This window comes from Tachysurus fulvidraco, chromosome 16 (genome assembly GCF_022655615.1).
Source record: "Tachysurus fulvidraco isolate hzauxx_2018 chromosome 16, HZAU_PFXX_2.0, whole genome shotgun sequence".
Taxonomy (NCBI): Eukaryota; Metazoa; Chordata; class Actinopteri; order Siluriformes; family Bagridae; genus Tachysurus; species Tachysurus fulvidraco.
Window position 1 is genome coordinate 8464705 of NC_062533.1, and position 23991 is coordinate 8488695.

General features: G+C 36.9%; 1 protein-coding gene across 10 annotated transcripts in view; it reads right to left on the bottom strand.

Annotated features, from left to right (window-relative positions):
- Nucleotides 1-643: 643 nt before the first annotated feature.
- Nucleotides 644-23991, bottom strand: part of LOC113644663 — a 115470-nt gene continuing 92122 nt past the window's right edge. For all 10 annotated transcript variants that reach the window (XM_047801492.1, XM_047801495.1, XM_047801494.1 and 7 more), the window contains 20 exons: nucleotides 23126-23242; nucleotides 22367-22522; nucleotides 19952-20113; nucleotides 18939-19105; nucleotides 16773-16935; nucleotides 15208-15383; nucleotides 14976-15126; nucleotides 12958-13140; nucleotides 11396-11533; nucleotides 10463-10657; nucleotides 9538-9775; nucleotides 7913-8043; nucleotides 7247-7376; nucleotides 6103-6308; nucleotides 5296-5496; nucleotides 4824-4952; nucleotides 3711-3902; nucleotides 2578-2634; nucleotides 2272-2306; nucleotides 644-1245 (listed from right to left, as the gene is read on the bottom strand). In XM_047801492.1, coding sequence (XP_047657448.1) covers nucleotides 1035-1245; nucleotides 2272-2306; nucleotides 2578-2634; nucleotides 3711-3902; nucleotides 4824-4952; nucleotides 5296-5496; nucleotides 6103-6308; nucleotides 7247-7376; nucleotides 7913-8043; nucleotides 9538-9775; nucleotides 10463-10657; nucleotides 11396-11533; nucleotides 12958-13140; nucleotides 14976-15126; nucleotides 15208-15383; nucleotides 16773-16935; nucleotides 18939-19105; nucleotides 19952-20113; nucleotides 22367-22522; nucleotides 23126-23242 — 3138 coding nt within the window. In that variant the 3' untranslated portion in view covers nucleotides 644-1034. The remainder of the gene's footprint in view (nucleotides 1246-2271; nucleotides 2307-2577; nucleotides 2635-3710; nucleotides 3903-4823; nucleotides 4953-5295; nucleotides 5497-6102; nucleotides 6309-7246; nucleotides 7377-7912; nucleotides 8044-9537; nucleotides 9776-10462; nucleotides 10658-11395; nucleotides 11534-12957; nucleotides 13141-14975; nucleotides 15127-15207; nucleotides 15384-16772; nucleotides 16936-18938; nucleotides 19106-19951; nucleotides 20114-22366; nucleotides 22523-23125; nucleotides 23243-23991) is intronic.

Consider the following 23991-nt stretch of genomic DNA (forward strand, 5'->3'; position numbering starts at 1 on the left):
GAACGTGTGTGTGTGTGTGTGTGTGTGTGTGTGTGTGTGTGTGTGTGTGTGTGTTTGTGTGCGCGCGTGCACAGAATTATTGTGGCCATACATGAAATATTACGTTATATTTTGAAATGGATTTAAGTAACAACAACAACAACAACAAAGAATACACTGTTCAGGTAAGGTAGGTTAGTGTGTTTGTGTGTGTGTGTTATTAATCTTTGTATGGCTAATAATTCGGTTGCCCATTCTCTTGTCTATTATGTGTGGTACCAGTTATTCTGGGGTTGACTACAGATTGTCATAAAAGATTTCCCATCACATTTTGGTTGCACAATATAATATTTATTAAAAATAGGAGGAAACAAACAAGAACCTCAGAAGTATAGAAATAAATTGCAGTACACATGTATAAGTTCTTAAATTCCATGCTTGTTACAATGAAGTCAATGCTCTTAATTATCAACTGTCTATTTATGATCAATGAGATGGAAAAAATAAGGCTTGGAGCAAAAAATATACAATTTATAGCTTTTATAGCATTTCATGACTTAATAAAGTAAAAAAAAAGAAAATCTATAGATTCTGTAACAAAATACACACAAATGAGGAGAATTACATTAAAACATACTGTTCAGCAATAAACTACACACAACTACACACTCAAACATGGTATCATCAAACTCCAGCCTCTCTATCTATCAAAATGATCCATGTTTATCATGGGAGAAAAAACCCAAATGATCGAAATTATGTATGTTTAAATCTCCTTTTAGTGACCCTCGAAACACTGAAACATGATTGGAAGCCAGTGTATTAACAAGGTTCAGTTAGGATAATTTATGTGCTTAACCTATTGTTTTTTTAATCTCAGTAGTATGGCTTTTCTTAGGGAATAAATACAATAAAATTACTTTTATAAATACAATAATTAAAACATTTTGGACAGTAGCATTATGCTCTCCCACACCGAGTGCTTGTAAAGTTTGTGAGTCACCTTTGGAACTAAACCAGTTGGTCAGTATTTGTGTGTGTATTATGTGTGTGTATTAAGTTGGAGGAGGTCCATTTGTGTAGCGTAACATGGGATAGAATGATCTAGCAAAGTTGTTTGACAGACTACAGCTGTAGTCTTCTTCAGACAGTGGTACCAGGCAAGCGAAAACCAGCAGCAGGAGCAAGAGGATGTGAAGCGGGAAGGCAGCTCGCAGGACCCGATAGAAGAAGGACCGGGGTGGGGATGTGTCTCTGTTCTGCATCCTGGAACAAAAAGAATCTCATTAAGACACATTTTTATCCTCTTGACAATCAATGGACAAGGCAATGGAACTACAACTATTGGTATATACTATATTATTTCATTGCATATATTATCCGCTATACTGCAGTAAAGTATTTTGTATTGATGTAACCTATTATACTATAGACTGTTAACTGCTATGCTATACAATAGTGTGCTACTTTTTTAATGTGAAACTTTACTGCATTAAATAATGCAAATTTTATTTAATATAACTATTCATTCTATTAACCCTTAATGTGCTATACAATAATACTATAGCTCAGTTTTAGAGCATGATAGAATAAACCTAATGGACATTATGAATTTGGTGTAGATCTGACAGTCATTTTTTCAACCCAAAAATATGTCAAATAGTCTATGCATTTTTTTTGGAAAATTAAAAATTCAGTATTCTTAGATTTACTAATTCCTATCATGAGTTAGGGAGGTCAAGACAAACACAGAAGTGTAATTAGTTTTGTCCTATCATGCTCCAAAGCTGAGATAAAGTATAACAAAATATACTATAGCATGGCACAATATTTATATTTACATTTAAAGCATTTGGCAGATATCCTTATCCAGACCGACACACAAAAGTGCTTTTAAGTCTCTATCGATTAATACATTAACACTGGTTCACCAGGTTACAGGCTTATTATATGTTATAGTATTGTAAGTATACTATATCTTAGTTTTGGAGATTGATAGGACAAAAATAATTACACTACTGTCTTAGTCTTGACCTCCCTAATGCACAATGTGAACGTTGTGAAGATCTAAGAACGTCATTTTTTGCCCCAAAAAATGGTAATGGTTCCTTTGTGTTTTTTTGTGTTGAAAAATTTACCTTTCCCAAATTTACACCCAATTCGTACCATGTGTTAGGAATGTCGGGAGTAACACAATAGTGCACTTAGTTTTGCCCAAACGTCCTCCAGAGCTGAGATACAAGCCTTTTATTTTGAATGTAATACACTCAATAAAATTGAGCTCTACAGTACCTGGTGGCACCGGATGATCTGCTGGCTGTTTGCTCCTACAAGCACACAACACACACACACACACACACACACACACACACACACACACACACACACACACACACACACACACACTTAAATATTCACCATTTACTAGCTTAACACCTTAAACTCCCAAAGTCAACAACCTCTATTTTCAAGCTTGTAAATAAATCCATTTTCATATTGGTTTGATTGCAGATTACTAAGAGAATAATAAGTATTTTAGGGGATATTGAAAATGTTTCTGCATTTAGGAAGTGGTTACAGTTCCTGCTAGTTCCTTACCTCGGATGACGATTCAGGATCTTGTTCTTTGCCCAGAGCCAGTGCCTCAGGGGAGTCCTGTAGCAGAGACGAGTTAAAATAATTACTGATAAAACCGAATCAAACTGAAGAGGGAATATTATTTTCATAGTATTAATGTTGTTGTACAATTCAGTTATGATTCTCTGTATAGATTTATTCAGGCCCAGAGAAGACTTTTCCCCCCAAATACAGTATAAATCTTTACTTGAATTTTTATTAACACTTAAATATGTAGCACTGTTTTTAATGTTAGTAACTTATACAGCTTGTAAGATCACTTTAGTTAGCACCAAGTTTAACACTCTTTTTATATGACTAACTTTGTGATGCTCTTTGAGAAACTGGATTATTATTAAGTGATACAAATATTTGGAGCCTATGTAAATTTAGTTTGTTCATGTATTCCCCATCCCACAGCAAGTGAAATGATCCATCACGTTGATGAAGGAAAAAATTATTCAACTGTTATGACAAATGTTATTAGGATGCAAAGTAATTTTGCAGTGTTTGAACATACTAAAATAAAATGAGTTTAAAATCATTCTATAATCTTTCTTGACCAATATAAAGGAAATCGTCATGTAACAGCACTGGCTATAGATGGAAGTAGATTTGTTCAAATTGTTCATCCAGTATTTGTTGCATAATGTTAATAACAGACAACACATCTCCTCTTTTGGCTTTTGAGCTTTCTCTATCGTATAATAAATCACAAAACACTAAAAAAAACAAAAACAAACAAACAAATAATATAAAAAAGAGTCAGTCCCTGTTCTGGAAATTTCATTTAGCTGTACATTTTCCAGCAAACATCAGTTCATTAATTATTTGATCAATGTAATGCTTCTTTTGAATAGAAGAACGTGTGTTAAACAAATGTTAGTCTAAAACCAGCTCCACGGTTCATCATAACCCTGTTCATATGTGTCCTTATTATTCATTCTGATTTAGACCACTAACATAACAGCCACATTTATAGTAATCTAGCTACTAGGGTTTAAACTCCAGTTTCAATATGCAGTTAGCCTCCTTAATAGGGCAGCATTTACTTTTGAAATAACTTCAAGTCCCTAATGTAGCAGCGATTTTAAATCAGTCTAATTTGTTCTTACCAAGCGCTCTTGAACAGTTTGGAGGTCCTGCTTGACCTGACGCAGCAACAGATGTAATTTGTTATGGATGACGTGGAGCTTCTCTGTGGTCTCAAAGTCGTCCTCTGGCCCTGATTCTGGAAGCAGCTCAGTGGTGATCTCCTGCAAAGATGACACTCTCCTCTGCCTGGCATTCAGCTCCTCTTCCAGACCCTACCACCAGGGGGTGCAGAATAGCTCATTAGCACATGCCATTTATTACTGAATATCAAGAAAATGGTGATTCCCAATAATTTGTCCAAATAAAAGCAAATCTTTCTTTGTGTTTTAATACTTAGTACATTTAGTATATTTTAAACTTAGTATGCTTTATAGATTACTTATAAACTCTTGCTTTGGACGTTTGTGTCTAAGTTACGTAGATATAATGCATTTGGCCCCTCGTGTACTGTTATATTATTATATTGTTAAAAGATTTAAACCTTTATTGAAGACTATTCTATATTCAATAATTACATATTAACCTCAAAGAAAGATGTGTTTCGTGTTTCCTACACTGTTTTTAGTTATTTAATACTAATCAACATCACCAGGGTCTGAATTATTATTTTTTAAATTAGTATAGTTGGAAATTAAGTCATTTATTTTGTGTGTGTGTATGTATATATATATATACTCACACACACACACACACACACACACACACACACACACACACACACACACACACACACACACACACACACACACACACATCCATGGTAACGTTATCATCTCAAAAGTCTTAGAGACAGTTTTTTTTAAACTCTAGTCCATAATTTTCTACTGAATTTAATTGACATTATTTACAGCCTTGTTCGTCTGTGCTTAGTGCTCATAAAAAATAATTAGACACACAGTGTTCATTTTAACAGAGCTGTTTTGGGTCACTGATGACTTCGAAATCTCTAAAGTATATTATATTATGCATATTCCAGAAATTACCTAAGGGACTGTTTTTACCTCTACTCAGCATTAGTGAGGTAATATATTCCACTAATAATGCTACTGGATAGATCTTCATACATTTCATCCCAACAATTACATAAGTTAATGCTCATGTAGGATTTAAGTCAGAACTGCTCTCAGTCTCACCATCAGTACAGCTCTGTGTTCATGCAGCATGGATGGCTGTACAGACGGATCATTGATGTTAACAGTGAATCTTCTGCTTTCTGCATGGGCCAGCCACAGCAAGAGAGAGTGCAACGTCTCATGGAACTCCTATAAGACAGCAAAAAGTATATGTCTTAGGTGAACATCTTCTGAATGTCTAAATCATGGAACTTAAATATATAAAGACTCCTGAGTGGCACAACAATAAACTGTTCTGCACTATTGCAAGTTCAGACTGCTTGCAATATCAAGTAGAAGGAAACAAGAAGTAAAGGACAAGACTGCATGAGTGAATAAGTTTTAAAGGAGGTAGAGAAAGAAAAGCGAAATGACTACACGTAACTTTCTGGACACAAGTTAGAAACATAAGAATGGACTTAATGTACTCTCACACCACTTCATTTCACTTCACTAGCAGATTTACACACATCTGTTTATTTAGGCATCTCACCTGGCAATGCATGAAGGACTTTCGCAGATTGTCTTCCCACTCCTCCAGACTCACACAGGCCTCAGCCCAGCTTCGGTTCATGCTGCAGAAGTCTTCCTTTAGCTGCTGCACCTCTGGACCTGTTTCACACTGCAGCTCCCTCCCACCCAGGTTCAGACTCAGCATGAGCGTCTTATAGCGTGCAAAAGTCTTCTGCATGTCCTGTAAGATGCAGAGTAGAGTAGAGTTATGAAATGTGCCGTTTATATGGTCTACATATATTTTATCAAGTGCAGGAAAATACTTTAATATAAAAATGAGATGGCATGAGGAGGAGTAACGCATCTGAGTTCACTACTGTTATTTTTCATATTTTCATTTTGATTATATCACTGTACAATAATATTAGTACACAAACAACAGATGTGTTCATAATAACAGATGTGGTCATAAAGAGAGAACAACAATTAACAATTAAATTGTTTTAAGTGTGCACATATATTACCTCTAAGATGGAATAAACAACATTAATGAAATAATTTAATAAATTTAACTCAAATATGTTCCTGGGTATGTATAAACTGAGAAATCTTGTCTTTATGTAATCAAGCTGGCACTTTATTTTGACTCTACTATACTAAATACTAAAGAGTACAAAATACTAAAGAGCACAAAATGAAAATAAACACGTTAACCTGCCAGTTACCTATTATATAAGGTCATTATGAGTTGTGCTATCACATGCACATTTTATAGAGAATAGTGAAGAAAACAGTTAAGATCATCTTGCATATCATTTAATTATCCACAGCGTTCATGAGCTCAGACCTTCAGCTGTTTGACCCTGGACTCCATGATCTGCACACTAATACATGCTGTCTCCTCGTTTTGAAATTTCTCCAGCTCGGGAATGACCTGGCCCAGCCAGGAAGTGATGTCGTGCAGGTCAGACGTCAGCTGTTTCTGGTCTTTGCTGTAGCACTGCTCCTCTCCGACTGCCTGCGCCTGGAGGAGCTCCCAGCGCTCGATCACTCCTGCAGAAGACAGGATAAGGAAACATAATCATGGAGACTGAGGCGTGCATAAATCACAGACTGGGACTGTGTAAAGTATTACATCAATGTTTTCTATTTGCAGTGAATTTAAGTGCCAAATATCGTTGACAATCTGTTTGTGAAATGAGTGTGTTGCATATATAGGGATCGACATGTGCAGAACACATATAATAGCAGCGTAATTACATATGAAACTTAATAAAAAAGAACAAAATGAATTACATTAAAATTGATATTAAACAAAAAAGACCAACAAAGGAATATAGGTAACAATTTACTGTTCATACGTCCATGACACCTACATAACACGCTACTTTGGCAACTGTCATAAATTCTAACAGATGTTGTTCATTATATAAACTGTATTGACTCCATAAGAGTTCACAGGTCTACCTGACATATTGTAGCCTTTCTGCCACCTGATATAATATTAAATGCAAATGTATAGTGATTTATTCTAATATTCCAATAGTTTATTCTGATACCAAAATGATCAAATACTATATCTGTCAGAATAAACATTTCTAAATGTTTATATAGGTTTACATCAGTTGTCAATTAGGGATTATGTGTATGTTGTGCCATGTTTTTCTCAGAGCACTGAAAGTGTTACCAAATGATTATTTATAGCACACATTTCATACACACATTTCCTATGTTAGACTTAACATGCTGATATGTTCATTCACAGAGGTGTAAGAATTGTATAGTGCATGCTTATGTACTGATAAATACTGAAATGTTTTCATCTCCTTTTATGTGGTGAATATAACTACTCTACCATTTACTTGGAAAATGCTTACAGTATTAGATTATATACTGTATGGTATAGTGTATTACATAATATAAATAATGATACAAACTACTACTGGGGTACTTGTGTGCATGTGATGAGTACAATACTAAAGGTTATTTACTTGACTGTTTCCCTGCAGCTGAAAGGCTAGTGAGGCCTCCATGGTCCTCCTGTTGTTCACCATCATCCAGGATGATTGAGACCTTCTTCACATTCTTAATGCTGCTGCTTGACTCAGACATGAGCTGAACCTATCGACCATCATTGGAAAAATTGGAAATGAATGTAAACAGTGTCACCAGGAAATACAGATACAGTTTAGTTCCATACAAGGACCTCTAAAACAACTGAAACTGGTTTTAAATACTAAAGATTTCAATAATCTAATATATATATATACACACACAAAAAAAAAAGCTGAAACCGCAGCCACATGCACAGCCACAGTTGCATCTGATTCTATTTGAATGGGCTATAAACACTTGTCAGTATTTATTTTACTTTTCAGAAAGACAGGCAGTAAAAGACAGAGACAGCTCAGATGGTTATACTTGCCCATTGTTCCTGCTTCCAACACTTTGATAAATGTCTGTTCACTTGCTGCCTAATATATCTCAACCCATGACAGGTGTCATTTAAATGAGATAATCAAAGCTATTCAAACTGACTTTAATGGTATTACTATAGGAAATGTTTATATATAGTTAAGCGCCTCAATGTAAGGTTAGATTTCTCTCACAGTTAAACTGACTTGGATTTATTATATTTATTACATTTATGTACTCACATAGCCTTGTTTATAGGGTGTACTTTCATGTTGAGGAAGATCAGGTGTGTGTTCTTTTGTATCAGGAAGGGTATAGGTGACTGTAACTGGAATAGCCTGTGAGTGCCAGCTGTGAGCTTCCACAACTTGTCCTGGGAGAGAGAGAGAGAGAGAGAGAGAGAGAGAGAGAGAGAGAGAGAGAGAGAGAGAGAGAGAGAGAGAGAGAGAGAGAGAGAGAGAGAAAGAAAGAAAGAAAGAAAGAAAGAAAGAAAGAAAGAAAGAAAGAAAGAAAGAAAGAAAGAAAGAAAGAAAGAAATTACCATTAGATCAGTGCATAATCAGCAGCATGTGGACATGTTGTGATGCTTTGATGGTGCACTGCCTCTTCATTCCTAAGGTGAAAATGTGTCAGTATCATCAGCGTTATCACGGCATGCCTATCAGCATTTTTGCCCTGCAGCAGCTGTGGACTAGGAGAGACTGTGGGTGGATTGAGAGTGAGGAGTCTAACCTCTCCATGCCCCCTTCCTTCTCTCTCTCTTGTGGGCAAGATGGGCTCTTAGCTCCCCCTCTCTACACTCAGTTAAAGCTTTCATGCTCTGAGCACAGAGCCAGCTGGGCCAGGGGGAGGATAGGAAGAAGTTTTTTTCATTCACAAGACACAGAGAGAAAGACAAAGGGAGCCGGGGGCTAGAAGGAGTACACAAAGTGTTTTAGAGGTCTTTAGATGCCCTGTGTGCGCAATCTATTCATACACGTGGTTTAGTAATATAGGAATTGTACAGAAGGCGATGAGAATTAAGCGATAGGAAAGTGGTGGAAGATGAGGTGTGGGAGAGTGCAGCATGCCCAGCTAAAGTCACACTTCTGGAGATGGCTGATGCCTACATGAGCTCACTGTAAGTGACTGCACTGTGGAGTTTACAAAGGCCTCAGAGCTATCCGTGATCTCCTTACCTGAATAAATGAAGTAGCATTTTAAGTATTAGAGTACTCAAACACACAAAAAAATAGAAAAATCTGTTAGTCAAATAAAATTACAAAATAAATTTCATAGTTTTTATATGTTTGATTTTACATTTTGTTCTCAGCATTCATGCTGACCATGGTGCAGTTGAGAACAGAAAATTACCACTTCAGTGACAGAAATGAGAATGGTTTTTGAAAAGGTTAACTGCAGTGGAATTATGAGATTTAGGTTGCACCTTTTTCTCCACCATGAAGCAATTATTTGGTTTTGCATGTTGTATGTATATTAAAATGATGCATTATTATTCATGAAATAAAGCATGACATTATTTGTTCTGATTGGTGCTTTTATCCAAACTGATAGGCAAGTTATGACCAGGTCAAACTGGGCAGTCGTCTTTTGTGGGCTCAAGTGGTTAAGTTGATCAAAAGGTCAGGGTTCAAGCCCCAGGATTGCCAAGCTGCCACTATTGGGCCACTGAGCAAGACCCGTAACCCCTATCTGCTCCAGGAGTGCTGTATTAAAAATCCCCCTATGCTCTGACTCGAACTTTTAAAGCTGTGATATGTGAGGACAAGAATTCCACTGGGCTGTAATGTATGTGTGGCAATAATAAAGTCTTCTTCAATGACCCCACAAATTCTAGCCCATCGCACAGATAATAATCAGTAATTACCTGAGAGGCAGCTAAAGAAACTTGAATCATCATCCTCCTCATGTGATGAGGAACCACCCACATCTCCAGTGTGGTCCCACTCCAAGGGGATGGAGTCGACACTAAGTGGTGTCTCGCAGCCTGATCGTTCCTGTGGAGGGACCAGGAGGGACATGGAGGACTGGCCGGTGGATGTGTCTTGACTTGGTTCGGCTACATCAGAATCTTCCAACCCTGCAGTGCTCTCACTGGTACAGAGCTTGGGTTTGAGACAATGAAGAAAGGGAAAGAATGTGAGTGATGACCACTTTATTGGGAACACCTGCATTTTCAAACAACTACTTATCAATCATGTGGCTGCAGTGAAATGTATAAAATCATGCTGGTACAGGACAAGAGCGTCAACTAATGTTCACCACCAGAATTGTGAAAAAAAGTCTTAGTGACTTTGACAATTGCATGTATGTTGGTGCCAAGAACAGGAATCTGATGCCACAATGGGCACAAATTCATATTGTACCTACTGTATCCTATAAGTTTGAACCAGTTTGTTTATTTTCTTTGACTTCTCAGCAACAAAGTGTTTCTGCCTGCAGAACTGTCCGCTAACTTGAGCTGTCCATAATAAAGTGTATACTTCTGTGTATATATGTATTTATTTTTATATGAATTATAGTAATTAATATACTAATCATTCTTAAATGTGATTAGTTTTGTGTCAGATTTTTAGAGATGAATGCTTGAATACACTCTGCACACACTGCAAACATGAAATGCATCTTATATCAGGATGGTTCATGCCAACCACCACCGGTCACAGTGAATTATTCATAAACTAAAACCCTTTCAAACAGTTAATAAGTAATTAATAGAATATATAAGCACATGTCTGTGTAATGTGTGGGGCAGGGAGTGAAATGCAGATGAAGAGAATAAAGTAGCATACAGGCTGAGGGCTGGTGAGGCGCTGGTGAAAGCAGCCCACGCGGCTAAACACCTCCTGGCAGTAGGAATGCAGTTCCTCAAGCTCATCCTCTATAAGTACAGCATCCAGTGGAGCACTCCTCTGAATCAGCCCCTCGCCGATCACAATCAGGGTGTCAATCTTATCTGTGTTCTGAGTTATCTTCTTCTTGAGACCCTTTATACATGGACAGAGAGAGGATCACAGGTATGTGGATAAAATTCTGCTCTGCACATTTGGGTTGTCCCATCAAGGAAGTTCTACAAATCAAATGCAGTTACATACAGAGGATACTTACAACATTTGGGAAAATGTTGCACCAATACACACAGTAAGACAGATGAAATGGTGTTGGAGTCATTTGATGAACACAAAGGGATAATTAAACATCTCCCATGACCTGAACAGTCACTAGATCTAAATATTACTGAGCCACATTGGTGTGTTTTGGAACAGTGAGTCAGGAAACTTGTTCCTCCAGTAGCATGATTTAGTGACCAAGACCAATGTTCTGAAAGGGGAACGGCTCAAAATCCCTCTGGCATACGTATTGGACTTGTATCTTTTATACCTAAGATTAATTAATGCTGTATTGGGTGCAAATGGAGGCACTACACCATACTAATAAATGATTGTGGTCAATTCTGTATATAAATAACACTAGACATGTCTATAATTTATTTTTATTCAATTAAAATGTATTTGTATACTACAGTTAGGTTAAATATAAATACTATTTATATATTTATAATTTCTGACTAATAAGAACTAGTCTACTAAGTCTACTGATGTCCTAAGCAACTCTTTCTCAAAGATTTCAACAAATCTCACTCAGGGATATCAGTCACCAAAAATGCACCAAAAAAGATCTGACTATCTATAACTGATTATAATGTAATATAAGTTCATATTTACTTTGAGCTTTTTCAGCTTGTGTTCGATATCGCTCTCTGACAAGTGCTCCACATTAGTAAGTTGCAAGTCCATCTCAGTCAGCCAGACCAGCAGGCTTTTCCGTGTCCCCTCAAAATCTTCTCTCTGAGCTGTAAAATGCTATGGGGAAACAGAAAGTTGAGAATCCTTCAATTGTTAAATGCAGACCTCAGGTTAATAGTAATCCATGACCTCTACTTTGTATTTTTAAGCAGTTAGACCTCTATCTCTCTGAAATTCCTCATCCTTTTTTAGCTGAAAATTGTAAAAGATAATGTTTTATTTATTATATATATGTGTGTAATAACAGTGAATATTATTCTGTTATTATGTAATGTTCAATATGTATAATAATCTACTGGCAAAATATTTTTAAGTAATGTTTTATTAAAGTGTTTGACTTACTATTATAAGTATTATAGTATTAGTGAGGCATGAGAATTAAGAGAATTGAGAAAGGATAGGGGGATTTGTGCAAGAAGCTATAACACTACTAGAGCGTTATTTACATAAGCCCAGCAGCGTCTCTACTTCCTCCGAAGGCTGAGAAAGGCACATCTCCCTCCCCCAACCCTGACCATGTTCTACAGAGGGACCATTGAGAGCATCCTGAGCAGCTGCATCACTGTCTGGTTTGGGAACTGTACGATCTCGGATCGCAAAACCCTGCAGCGGATAGTGAGGACAGCGGAGAAGATCATTGGGGTCTCTCTTCCCTCTATCATGGACACTTACACCACACGCTGCGTCCGCAAAGGCAACAGCATTGTGGATGACCCCACACACCCCTCACACACACTCTTCACCCTCCTGCCGTCTGGAAAAAGGTACCGAAGCATTCGGGCCCTCACGACCAGACTGCGTAACAGTTTCTTCCCACAAGCCATCAGACTTCTCAATAACCGAACTGTACTATACTGAGCACAACATACACACATATCATCTGTATGGACTGCACAGACCCTCACAAAACACACACACTGTTTTGCACACTTTTCTGCTGTTTTTGCACATATTGGACAATATCTCAGTCATCTGCTGTTTTTTGCACAACTCCATATATAATCCAAAGGACCTGCTGCTAAGAACCTGCTGCTGTTCATTCTTTTACTGCACAAAATACTGTTTGAACATTCAGTATTTACACCGGTCGGTCGGCGCTGTTTCTGTTACTGTGTATTGTCTTCTGTGTATTGCATTTTTTGTACTTTTTGTATTGTCTTGTAACTTAATGTCTGCACTGTTTTTTGTCCTGCACTGTCTTTTGTCCTGCACTGTCTTGCTTGTCTTGTCCTGCACTGTTTGCACCAGGTTGCACAGTTGCACTTTATGTGGCTAAGACTACTTACATGTCCTTAGCCCTGTCTTTGTTTTATGTAGCACCTTGATCCTGGAGAAACGTTGTCTCATTTCACTGTGTACTGCAACAGCTATATATGGTTGAAATGACAATAAAAAGCTTCTTGACTTGACTCTTGACTTGACATGCTTAATACTAACAAATGAGGTCAACTAGAAAAATTAATACTATGTGTTGGACTCACCTTTAGTCTGCGCAGAATGGCTGCCACTTTCTGATGCAAAGCGTCCCATCGCTGGTTGTCCTGGTGCACCATGGTCCGCAGCCTGTTAGCTGAGTCAGTGCGGTTCTCCCGGGCTAGCCGTCGATATTGGCTATTAATCATTTCTAGTTGGACCAGCTTTTCAAGTACCTCTCTCTGGAAAGCCTGAGAAAAATTAGGTATGACAGCAAACCATTTAATATTTACCAGAAAAAGGAATATCTGCCTTTCTTTGCCTGCGTTCTTCTGAAATACAATACCACATATAAAAATAATCCATGTGGAACCATATATGTTGTGTCTTGACACAAAGCTGAGTGCATTGGAGTGCGTCATTCCGATTAAACCACAGCAAGTAAACTATTACGGTGTGTAATGTATAAACGAATGATGTGTCACACATGTTAATGTTAATTGTTGAATTTCATATTGCGGACCATTCACAAGACAAATTAGCTCAGTGTCTCTCCCTAAAAAAAAGCTTGTTATTTTTGTTATTAGAAAACAGAAACTGATTATAAATTCAATTATAAGTTATTAGTTGAATAACTTCACCACATCAACAAATACATGATTTTTTAAATGACACTTTGAAATAAAAAATCTGTTTATTATTAAAATTAGATTATGTGAAGCGTCCTGTGTGCAGGTCTCTTTGTATAAGCAGTTTCTGTCAGAAATACCGTCTGAGACACAGTTCTGCGACAGTAATGTGCACATTCCTTTGATTCAGTTTTGAAAAGTCGACCATGCTATTGCTGTCTTTAATAATAACACTTGGTGTGGTCTGTAAACCTCTAATAACACTTGGTGTGGTCTAAAAACTACTTATAAACCACTAGTTTTTCATAAACATTACGTTTATACATAGTATTTACATACCATTTGAATTTGAGCTTTGAGGCATTGTGATTTTTTGTTCAGCTCAGGCTTGAGTTATTAACAATGAAATAATTATGCATTGTTATTATATAATATGTATTAAGCAATTCTGCTGCATTTGTTGTTATGATTATAAATGAGGAGTTATATAAAGTAGATATAACCTAAGGATAATGATTTTGTTCTTATTTAAAGCCTTTGTTTGAATGCAGTGTTTTTTCTCTTTTATTCCCCAGAATCATTGAGGACCTGACTGAGCAGTCCAACATCTTTAAAGTGGAAGAACAGGTGTCAATAAAAGAGGTGATTCCCGAGGAGATGCTGAAGAGTTGTGCCTGCTCCACGTATAGTATTTCCTGCTCAGCTGTGCCTTGCAGGTAGCAGTGAGTCAGACTCGGGACTCAGCTCATCATGAACTCCAGCCTTTATAGCAAAGTTAATCACATACACACAGACCTTCTGCCTAGGTGGTTTTCACCTACACAATGTTTTGCCAAATGACGACTGATTTAATGGTCTATGCTTGATATATAATTTTATTAAAGTGTATTTCGTGGGCATTATTATGCATGTTGTTTCTTATATATATATATGTGTCATGGAAGCATTGCTCTGATTTTTTTTAATGATTTTTTTTATTATTTAATTTATTTTTTCCCCCATTTCTTTTCTTCCCCTTTGGTATAATACCACCAACACTGTAATAGTTGCTATAGTTAGGGATCTTATCCTCATTAAGGGCATCTGCCAAATGCTGTAAATGTAAATGTAATTCTAAGCTACTCCATTCCTCAATATACTTTAAAATATTAAACATAAACCAATTAAACTGTCATTGGTTTACTGACTGACTGTGTTATTCTGCTCTGTGTTTAGTTATATACAACAAGTAGAAGAAGAAAAAGTCTTTGTTTAAATCTACCTGCCTGTGCTTTTGAATCCACCTACGAACTTGGATAATAATATTCTTGGATATAATAATCCCCAATAAAGTAAACACTTGGGTCCTACCTCTAAATTACACTCTACATTACACTGTGTGTTTTGGCCTATAGTATGACACTGTAAAATGCCTCAAATATGTCATAATCAGCATCATGGTTAGAGCTAAATCTTACCTCATATCTTTTGAGCTCCTCTTTAGCCACGGTGTAAAGAACATCAGATGACTTAGGTTCAGCAGCAGTGTGCTCAGCTAAGTTTAACCAGTCTTCAAATTGTGAGTAATTGTCCTGAAACTTACACCACATTCTCCATGTCTCCTCAATCCTGAAAAGTTAGACGATATTATATGTTTATCATATAACATTGTCCAAGTTATTATACTATGCCCACAGGTCTAGGCCGTACCTTGTCTTCCTCTCTAAGGACATGGTGCAGATGCTTCTCCAGCGCTGGTTCAGACTGTGAGTGGTCTGCTGGATGGAATCATTGCTGCAGGCATCTTCATCATGCAGTAGGATGTCACATAATGTCAGTACAGATGTTATGCCCTCGGTGTGCTGCTCAATGTCCTGCTGCAGCTCCTGAACACACAGATGAAATGGTATTAAAGGCACATGACTGTTTGGTACTCACAGTGCCAAAAAACACTAAGCTATGAGTAGAAAAAGTGACAGATTCTGCCCTCAAATAACGCACGAGTTTCTGTATGTATTTTTGTACATTCATAAGTACATTTATGTATTTCTACTTTCCTACAAATGGCCATTGTATTACCTATCAGTAAGGAGCAGAGCTGACACAATGAACACTGACTGCAGGGGCGGTTCTAGGATTTCATCTTTAGGGGTTTTAGCCCTCAGTGAGAATTTAAAACAAGAAGAGTTTATTTTATATGACTACAGAGTAGGGCAAAATTTATGGTATTATTTAAAATGGCAGAAGTGGACACCGAAATGTTATGCATGATGTAATGATGCCAGTCTTGAATCAAATCAGTTCATGTATGTGTGAATTCTCTACAGTGTGTCCAATGAATGCAGTCATTAATAAAAAAAAAAATCACAAGACAAAGACCAAATCAATAAATTATATTTTTATTTTTTATTTGTGCTATCAACTCTGGTAATAAGAATAGTGACATTTGCTTTTTTTTTTTTTTTACAGTTTTCCGCCAATTAACGTTATAGATAAATGCCTCCAGATCTGACTGACATGCCGCTGCACTTTTGAAAGACTACAACGCACTCACGTAAAAGCAATGTAAAAAAATCGCTCTTGGATCAAACTGATAAATAATTTTCTTTCCCATCGATGACATTTTAACGTAATTTTAACGTAATTCTTATTGTTTATTTATGAAAGTAAAAATGATACTTTTAGCTTTAGGGTGGCTGAGATCACACACAGGGGGGCTGAAGCCACCCTTAAAAAAGGCCTAGAACCGCCCCTGACTGACTGTATCACTGTATGTGCACTATCCCAATCTACAATATTTATAATATCATACCATGTACAATATCACATACAATATCATATCTCAAGCACATTTTTGTACATTTTGTATATATAGCATATTTCATATGTATTTCATTTATATCTCTTATGTACTCTAAAGCAGTCTCTGACTAAATCAGTTCTTTCAAGATTAATAACGTTCTATCTTATCTCATCCTGTCTTATCTTATCTTATGTACATGATCAAAAACATTTATTTCATCATGCGACTATAACTAATACTGCACCAGAGCAGATATCAAGTAAAAAAATGTTACTTAGCCATGAATCTACTTTGATCACACTTTGGTAAATGTGCCTAAAGAATCTATAAGTTATTGTGTCTTGTGAGTTCTGGGTGAACAATTTCAACATTAACTCTTCTTTTGTGCAGATAATAAAAGATTAATAATTTACTGATGACATCTGGTATATCTGGTGACAGGTCTTAAAAGCTAAATAATCTAGTTACTTGCCTGCTGCTCTTCCAGTCTCTTCTTAATCTCGTCCCCATTGCAGATATTGTAGAGTACAGGCATAGTCAGCTCTGCCTCGATGCGGGACAGCCAGCTCCGCAGGTTACTCATGTTTTTATCTAGTTGCTGCACAGCAGCCTGAGTCTCTTTTAGCTTCTTCACTCTGAAAACAGATATAAGGGGGCAGATGTAACACAAATGCTTGTGCAAACAGTTGCATTCTCTCATACACCAAAAACAGACTCCACTACACTGAGCACTGAAATTTTGCTAACTTGCATCATGTTTTTGCACAAATGCAACTTCACCCAGGTTTTCTGTAAAAGGTTTTGCATTTGAGAGCACGTCCAATGGAGTTTTATCATCATTGTACTCAGAAAGGCTTTCATCTCTTTTACACAGGCCAAGGTGTCTGCTTTTCTCTCAAAAGGCACCATGGCAACATGGCGATGCACAACCACCAATATCCTCACTCAAAACAAGTAACCATAGTTACCCTCACTTCAGACACAGAGCACACTAAGACTGCAGTTCAAAAGTTGGATCAGAAATACTGCTGTATTATAACCTAATTATAAAGTGTCAAGAAGCATTTTTAGCTTAAGAAGCACATTGTTTAACTATCAAATATAATGGAAAACGGTAAAGCGGATATCATGAGAATTTTGGATGAATTTAAAGCAAGTGTGATAATGGATTTTGTACAAATGTTTAATATAAAGGAATATAAAACAGAATTTAAAAACAATAAGAAGAAGAAGAAGAAGAAGAAGAAGAAGAAGAAGAAGAAGAAGAAGAAGAAGAAGAAGAAGAAGAAGAAGAAGAAGAAGAAGAAGAATGGCAGTCCTTTAATATTGCTGTTATAAAATATAATATTAAACTTCATCATCATCTTCCTCATCCTCATATTGAAAACAACTTTCGTGCATAAAGTACAGCTCAAAATGCATTAAAAAATTAAATAATTACAACTACAACCGTTTTTTTTTTTACATTGTTGAAATTGTGCATATCTTTTACACAATAATAAAGCTGCAAATAAAAATCCTGTCAGTGTTATGCTTGTATTTAAATTTAACCTGAAATGGTGCTCTAAAATGGACACCCAGTTATCTCTGCTGGTGGTTGACAGCTGCTTTGTGCTTCACATGGATTATACAAAGTGAATTTCAATGGAACAATCCGAATCCATTGAGAGCAGAATTGACAGCATGGTCTTGTGAACAGGCCTGCTGCACCGCTGAGTATATACTCACCTGACCCCATTGTGTCACATAGCTAATATGACATGACATGTTCCGTACTCTCACCCCCTGCCAACCTCATAGGAATACACACATAGACACACACATAAATAATAATGGGGCATCACATAGAGCCCTGGAGTGACTGCAATATCCAGGCGAGCCATATGGCAAAGCCAACACTAGTAAATGTTCGCTAAATCTCCCTGCCTCCACCACTAGCACCATCTGTCTGACTGTCCATGTTACACTCAAGTCTGAGTACATTGATGAAGTGATTCACAGAAGGAAAAGACCTCAGTAGAAAACTATATTGCCAAAGATAGTTCTCCTTTTTTTGTTTCTAAAAAATGCAATAAACTCTGGGGCACAATAACAAATTTTCAATATTAAAAGCTCACTTAGTTACTTTTCTACAATGTATAATGACACAATTACATATAATAAGAGAAACTAAATATACCAGAAAGTTCCTTTTTATGTTACAAATGCTAGTTTTGCAAGGGTTAGTGTGTTTCAGTAAACTAATTTTTTTAAGATCATTTTAGATATCAAGTTATTATTTGTACTCTTCTAGTGGCTGTAGTAACATGTAGTATAAGCAGATAACCAGATTTCTGTATACTGCTTTACACAAGCAACTTAAACCTCATAACATTACCTGGGAAAAAATTAATAAACATGAGTCAAGCTACTTAGAAATAAGTTGGTGAGTGAAAGTCTTACATTTAATTCAGAGCCTTAAAAAATTCCCTTGTAATTCACACCCTGAATTGAAGGTTATTTAGTACAACCATCTAATTTAGAACTATCTAATAATATTAGCAGGTATTATAATTAAGTAGACATATATGTTCTATTTATAAAAATGCATAAGACACATAACGCATCTCTTCATATACTGAGACCCTGGTTTGCTCACCTGGCTTGAATGTGGTCAAACAGATGCTGCCAACGGTCACTGACATCTTTCAGCATGCAATGGATGTTGACCTCTTTGGCTTGGTCACTGGCTAATAGAAGCTGCTCCCCCAGCCGTTTAAGGTGGCTCTTATTCTCACTGAAGAGGTTAATCTCCTCCATGCAGTCCTAATGAAATACAAATAGTGAGCTCCGAAGGTATTCAAAGGACTCTGGGATGTTTTACTTGTTAATGTTAATGAATTCATCTCAAACAAGCCTTGGTCTAAGCATAGCAGCTGTCAAAACGGTGGTTTGGCTCTCAGCAGGGCCTCTTATGAAGAACTGAACATTTCAAGGTGCCTTCATTTGAATTTGGAGAAGCAAAGACTCCCACTGACCCTTCCACTTTCTTTCTCTATAGCTAGTGAGCTTTTGTGGCTTCACCTGTTTTGTTCAATTTGGCCCTGCTCATTTTGATCAGCCATCCACTGGTTGTTGCCAATAACAACGCCTTGGAAAAACAATGGCTGCTTTCAGGTCTCTGATCATCACTGGGCCACTGTGAACCTAGTGAATGACCTCTACAGTAAACTATGTGCTAATGAGTGTCCTGTGTATAATGCAACACTTACAGATGATGAGAGAGAGACTTTAGTGTTGTAAAGGAACAAAAGAGTCCCATATACTACATGAATGTTCTATGCTGACCTGATAAATTGACATATTTAGTTGTTTGACAACTATTTACAGTGTTCTGTTTAATTTACATAATAGTGAGAAAATAGATGTAAATTTAAATTTGTTACACAAAGACGTTACATATTGTACAGTATGGGGTCTTAGGTTGCTTAGCAATCCTGTAATAGACTGTTTTTAATACACATGACAGAAGCCTATTTATATTTCTGTTCCCTGCATCCTGTACCTGGTCCTGCCTCAAGATGCCTCCATGTGTCACTTTCTTTATAAACAAACAAGAAAAGTAACAAAATGACAGCATGAAAATGCTCCATCCTAGATGTTTGGTGTTACCTTTTTCAGTTTTTCAATCATGTCTTCGATGCTGAAGTAATCACTGCTGTGCAAAACCTTTCTCTCCATCTGCGCTAACCACTCGCAAAGCTCCTTGTGTTTGTCTTTGAAAATGGTCCATGCATTCAGATGGTCAGCGAGCTCTTGTTTACGCTTGGACACCTTCACATAGAGACAAATTCAGTGTAAATTGATATTATCAGCAAGTATAAAAAGCAGAAAGAACAATTATAAAGGATCATCAAACTCGTCCTCTAAATATTTGTAAATACAAAAAGAAACTATTTTGCATTGTCCCTCAAAACAGTTTTTGCCCAGGTATCACCTCTACTGTACTTCATGGTAAAATCTCAATGGATGCTGTTGACTTAAAAACCATATAAGGGCTGCTTCTGTAAGTGTACAGACAAAGACACCTTTAAATATATATAAAAAAAGAATAAAATTCTTTGTCCAAAATCCAGGCCAAAAATGCACCCCACATAAAATGTATTATACAATCAAACATTGAAGTATTTCTGAAAAAAAATCTTACTAAAAGCCAAAAACACCTTACATATGAGTTTTGTTTTTTGTTTTTTCCCCAGAATACATCCACGTCATGGAGTGAAATAGGTGAGATACAGTTAAGCTATAAATAAAAATCAATTTAGGACCAAAAGCTTCATGCATTGCCTGACAATAAGGGCTCCTTTATTAATGTCTGCAAAAACCCTAGCACAGAAGGGGACATTAGAAATTCAGTTCCCTCAGTCCCTAAGTCATTCAAATATCACTGAGTCTTAAGTGCATCTTGTTCTCAAAGTTCCATTAACTTCACACCTGGGAACATGAAGGCGAGTGAATTTGCAGTACCTTTGTCTGCTCTCTAACTGCCGACATACTTATAATGAGAGTGCAACGAAGAGCATTCAAGTAAAAGTTACCAGCTCTATTTTTATAAAGGTTGGTTGCTTAGTTAATGGAGTGTCCTGCTAAGTATTTCAGCTCCCCAAGGGTCAAAGCATCAGGCTCATTTTACACCCACTGTTTTAATCATTTTGGCTTTTAATGAAATTTCATGAGCTGGGGCTATACAATTTAACACAGCAGATAACTATTCCCCAGAGGCAGAGATCTATTGTGATTTCCTTCCTCAGGAGGATCTGAGTTGCCACTCAATCACACAAAAGATCTAGACATAGCAGCCTGAACACGGCCTTGCTTAGCCATCTGCTATTCAATTCCAATGACTGAGTCCACCTGCAACCTGTTGTCATCTTATCAACACACACACACACACACACACACACACACACACACACACACACACACACACACACACACACACACACACACACACACACACCTTCTTAAAATAGGGAAGATAAACATCAATTAACTTTTACTGAACCTGAACAAAACATTTATATACAAATCTAATCTCTAAATAAGAAGGCTACATGACTGGTAACTACTCAAGCCAATGATTTAGAGCTTGTTTAAACCTCTCACCATTGGTAAGCAACTGAGACATTTAACTTTAGAGCCCAGCAGGACAGTCGCTTACTCTCCATATTAAACCTTAACATTATGTTCTCAGCATGCTTCAAAACTCAAAACAATAAAATTGCACACCCACTGCTTACAGGTAAGGGAGGAATTTAAACCTCTATTGCATAATTCATCTACAAGAAACAATTTCTGAAAGGTTAAAAGTTGTATGTGGGTGTATTGTGCAAAATGGAAATGTAATGTAAATGTAAAAAGACAACAGTTCAATACAAGGCAAAATCAACAGGGGAGAAATGAATCAAATAAAGGAGTCAGAAATTTGGCAAGCAGATGTGAAGAAAGCAGATATGTCAAGAAGATCGGGGGATGAATATTAAAAGAATAGAGCCTAAAAGAAATCAAACAGTTTGGAAGCACAGTTAAAGGCACACACAATAAAAGGATATATTTTTGCAGGATTTGATGACAGAAACACTATTTCACCTTTTTGCTCCTTGTAATAACAAAGAACCAGCTGTGGAATATAACAAACCCCCTTCATTTTGTCCCAAGGGTCTGCCATTTTTTCCAACTTGAATACTTAAAAATATTTATTTTATTTCCTTATGTAAATCAAAACTTCAGTAACACTTAACTATTAATCAACACTTAAAGACTTTTAAGACCAATCGTGACTTTTTGTAAAAATAACTAGTGCATAGACACTGCTGGAGTTGCACTGTAAATAAATTGTAGTGATACACTAATTTACAAAACATGGCACCATTTAATATTTTTTCCCTCCTTTTCTTATGTTAGGGCTGTGCATTCTTTCCCCCCTCGTTTCCAGAGGCCCTAATGGTGAGTGCATTGTGTGCCGGCACAGCAGTTCTCTGCCCCACCACCTCAACCTCCTCTCTTTTCCGTCTTTCTTTTGCTCACCTTCAGACAAAGTTCTTCCCACTGGCTGTGCAGTTCTTCCACCTGTCCATGGAGAAGCAATGTATCTGTGGACATCACATACTGCAAGATATCTGTCTTCATGGTGACCAGCTCCTTCAATCCTCCAGCCCACAGCTTCAAAGAGTTCTCCTCCTCCTGCATTAACACAGCAGCCAACACTGAGCTGAATCCCTGCTACTGCTGCACACTAAGCCTAGTCCTCTCTCTCTCTCTGTCACTTTGTCACTAGCGTTCAGGATTAAGGCCTGATGGTTATAAGGGGGGAGGAAAGGAGGCGGAAAGGGGGAAATGTGGTTGAGTGGAGAAGTGTAGAATGTGGGGGCAGGGGCGAAGGGAGGGACACTTACTAATGTATAATAGCCCAGTAGGGGAGGTGATTCTTTCCTCAACGTCTTGGAGCTATATAAGATGTTTTGGGTTGCTAAAGAGTTTCTGTTAAGTTGCATAATGACAAAACTCCTTTAATCACTTTCAAAAATTAGACAAGATCAACTTAAAAACTGTGATTCCATCAATTTAAGTGTCCCCTGAATGGCCATTAACACTTTTTAGAAAGCTTCAATCACAATCTTTGAAGTCTGCTGGCAGAAAATGCAAATGTTTCTTTATTGTTGGTTAGTGTAGGAACATGATTTTGTAACACAGAGTATTTTCTGCCAGAACAACTCTACAGTGTCCTCCTTTTAAATCAGCCCAGCATCAATGCATTTAGACACTATTCCAGTTAAAACCAAGTACCTTGATGAGCTTCTCCTGAAGCTCTATGTTGTCCAGAGGTGGCTGCTTTAGTCTGACAGCAATCTCTCTTAGATGGAGTGCGCTATCAGCAAGTCCGTCCTCACAGCAACTCCAATTCTAAAACAAAGCAGAAGAAACTTCTATTTTCTTTAAATCCTTGTGAATTTGCCTACCAAATCCATTTAGCATAAAGACTCCAATTTATCAGAAAGAGTTTAACATCAAAAAGCGTGTTATTTAAATTAACCAACATATTTAAATTAACAACAAAATTTCCACTTAAATGAAATATGTAATCATAACAAAAATGAATTACATGAACAATGTCAGGTTTAGGTTGCAATCAGTAGAATTCTAAAAATAAGTATATGTATGGTAGTAACATGGACATTATAACACTATGTAAAGGCAGAATAAGGTTATAATCACTTTTCATTAGCACACAACAGGCATTTTCCTTTTAGTGAGTCTGAGTGAAAATGACATTTAAATAAAAGTTCAGAAAAAAATGTGTTTTTATTTATGGAAAGATTAGATTTAGCAAAATTATGCAAATCTCACCGAAGTGTAGATGATAATTACAATGTGGGATTGCAGCAGTGGTCTGCATCTCATGTATCAGGCTCATGAGTGAAACAGTGCAACACTATGGCTCAAATTTTATCCTTTGCTTATGCTCAAGAGTAGAGAAATGGAGAAAAACTCAGTATGTAGGTCAGTGGCAGCTAAGTAAACCTTCCATGCAAACAATTAGCCTCACAGAGTATTTTATGATTTTGGTGAACAAAGGAATCAGTGAGTCAGTGACAGCAATGCAATGATGCAGATAAAAACCCTGTAATTTACTTTTTACCCTTGGTGTACTT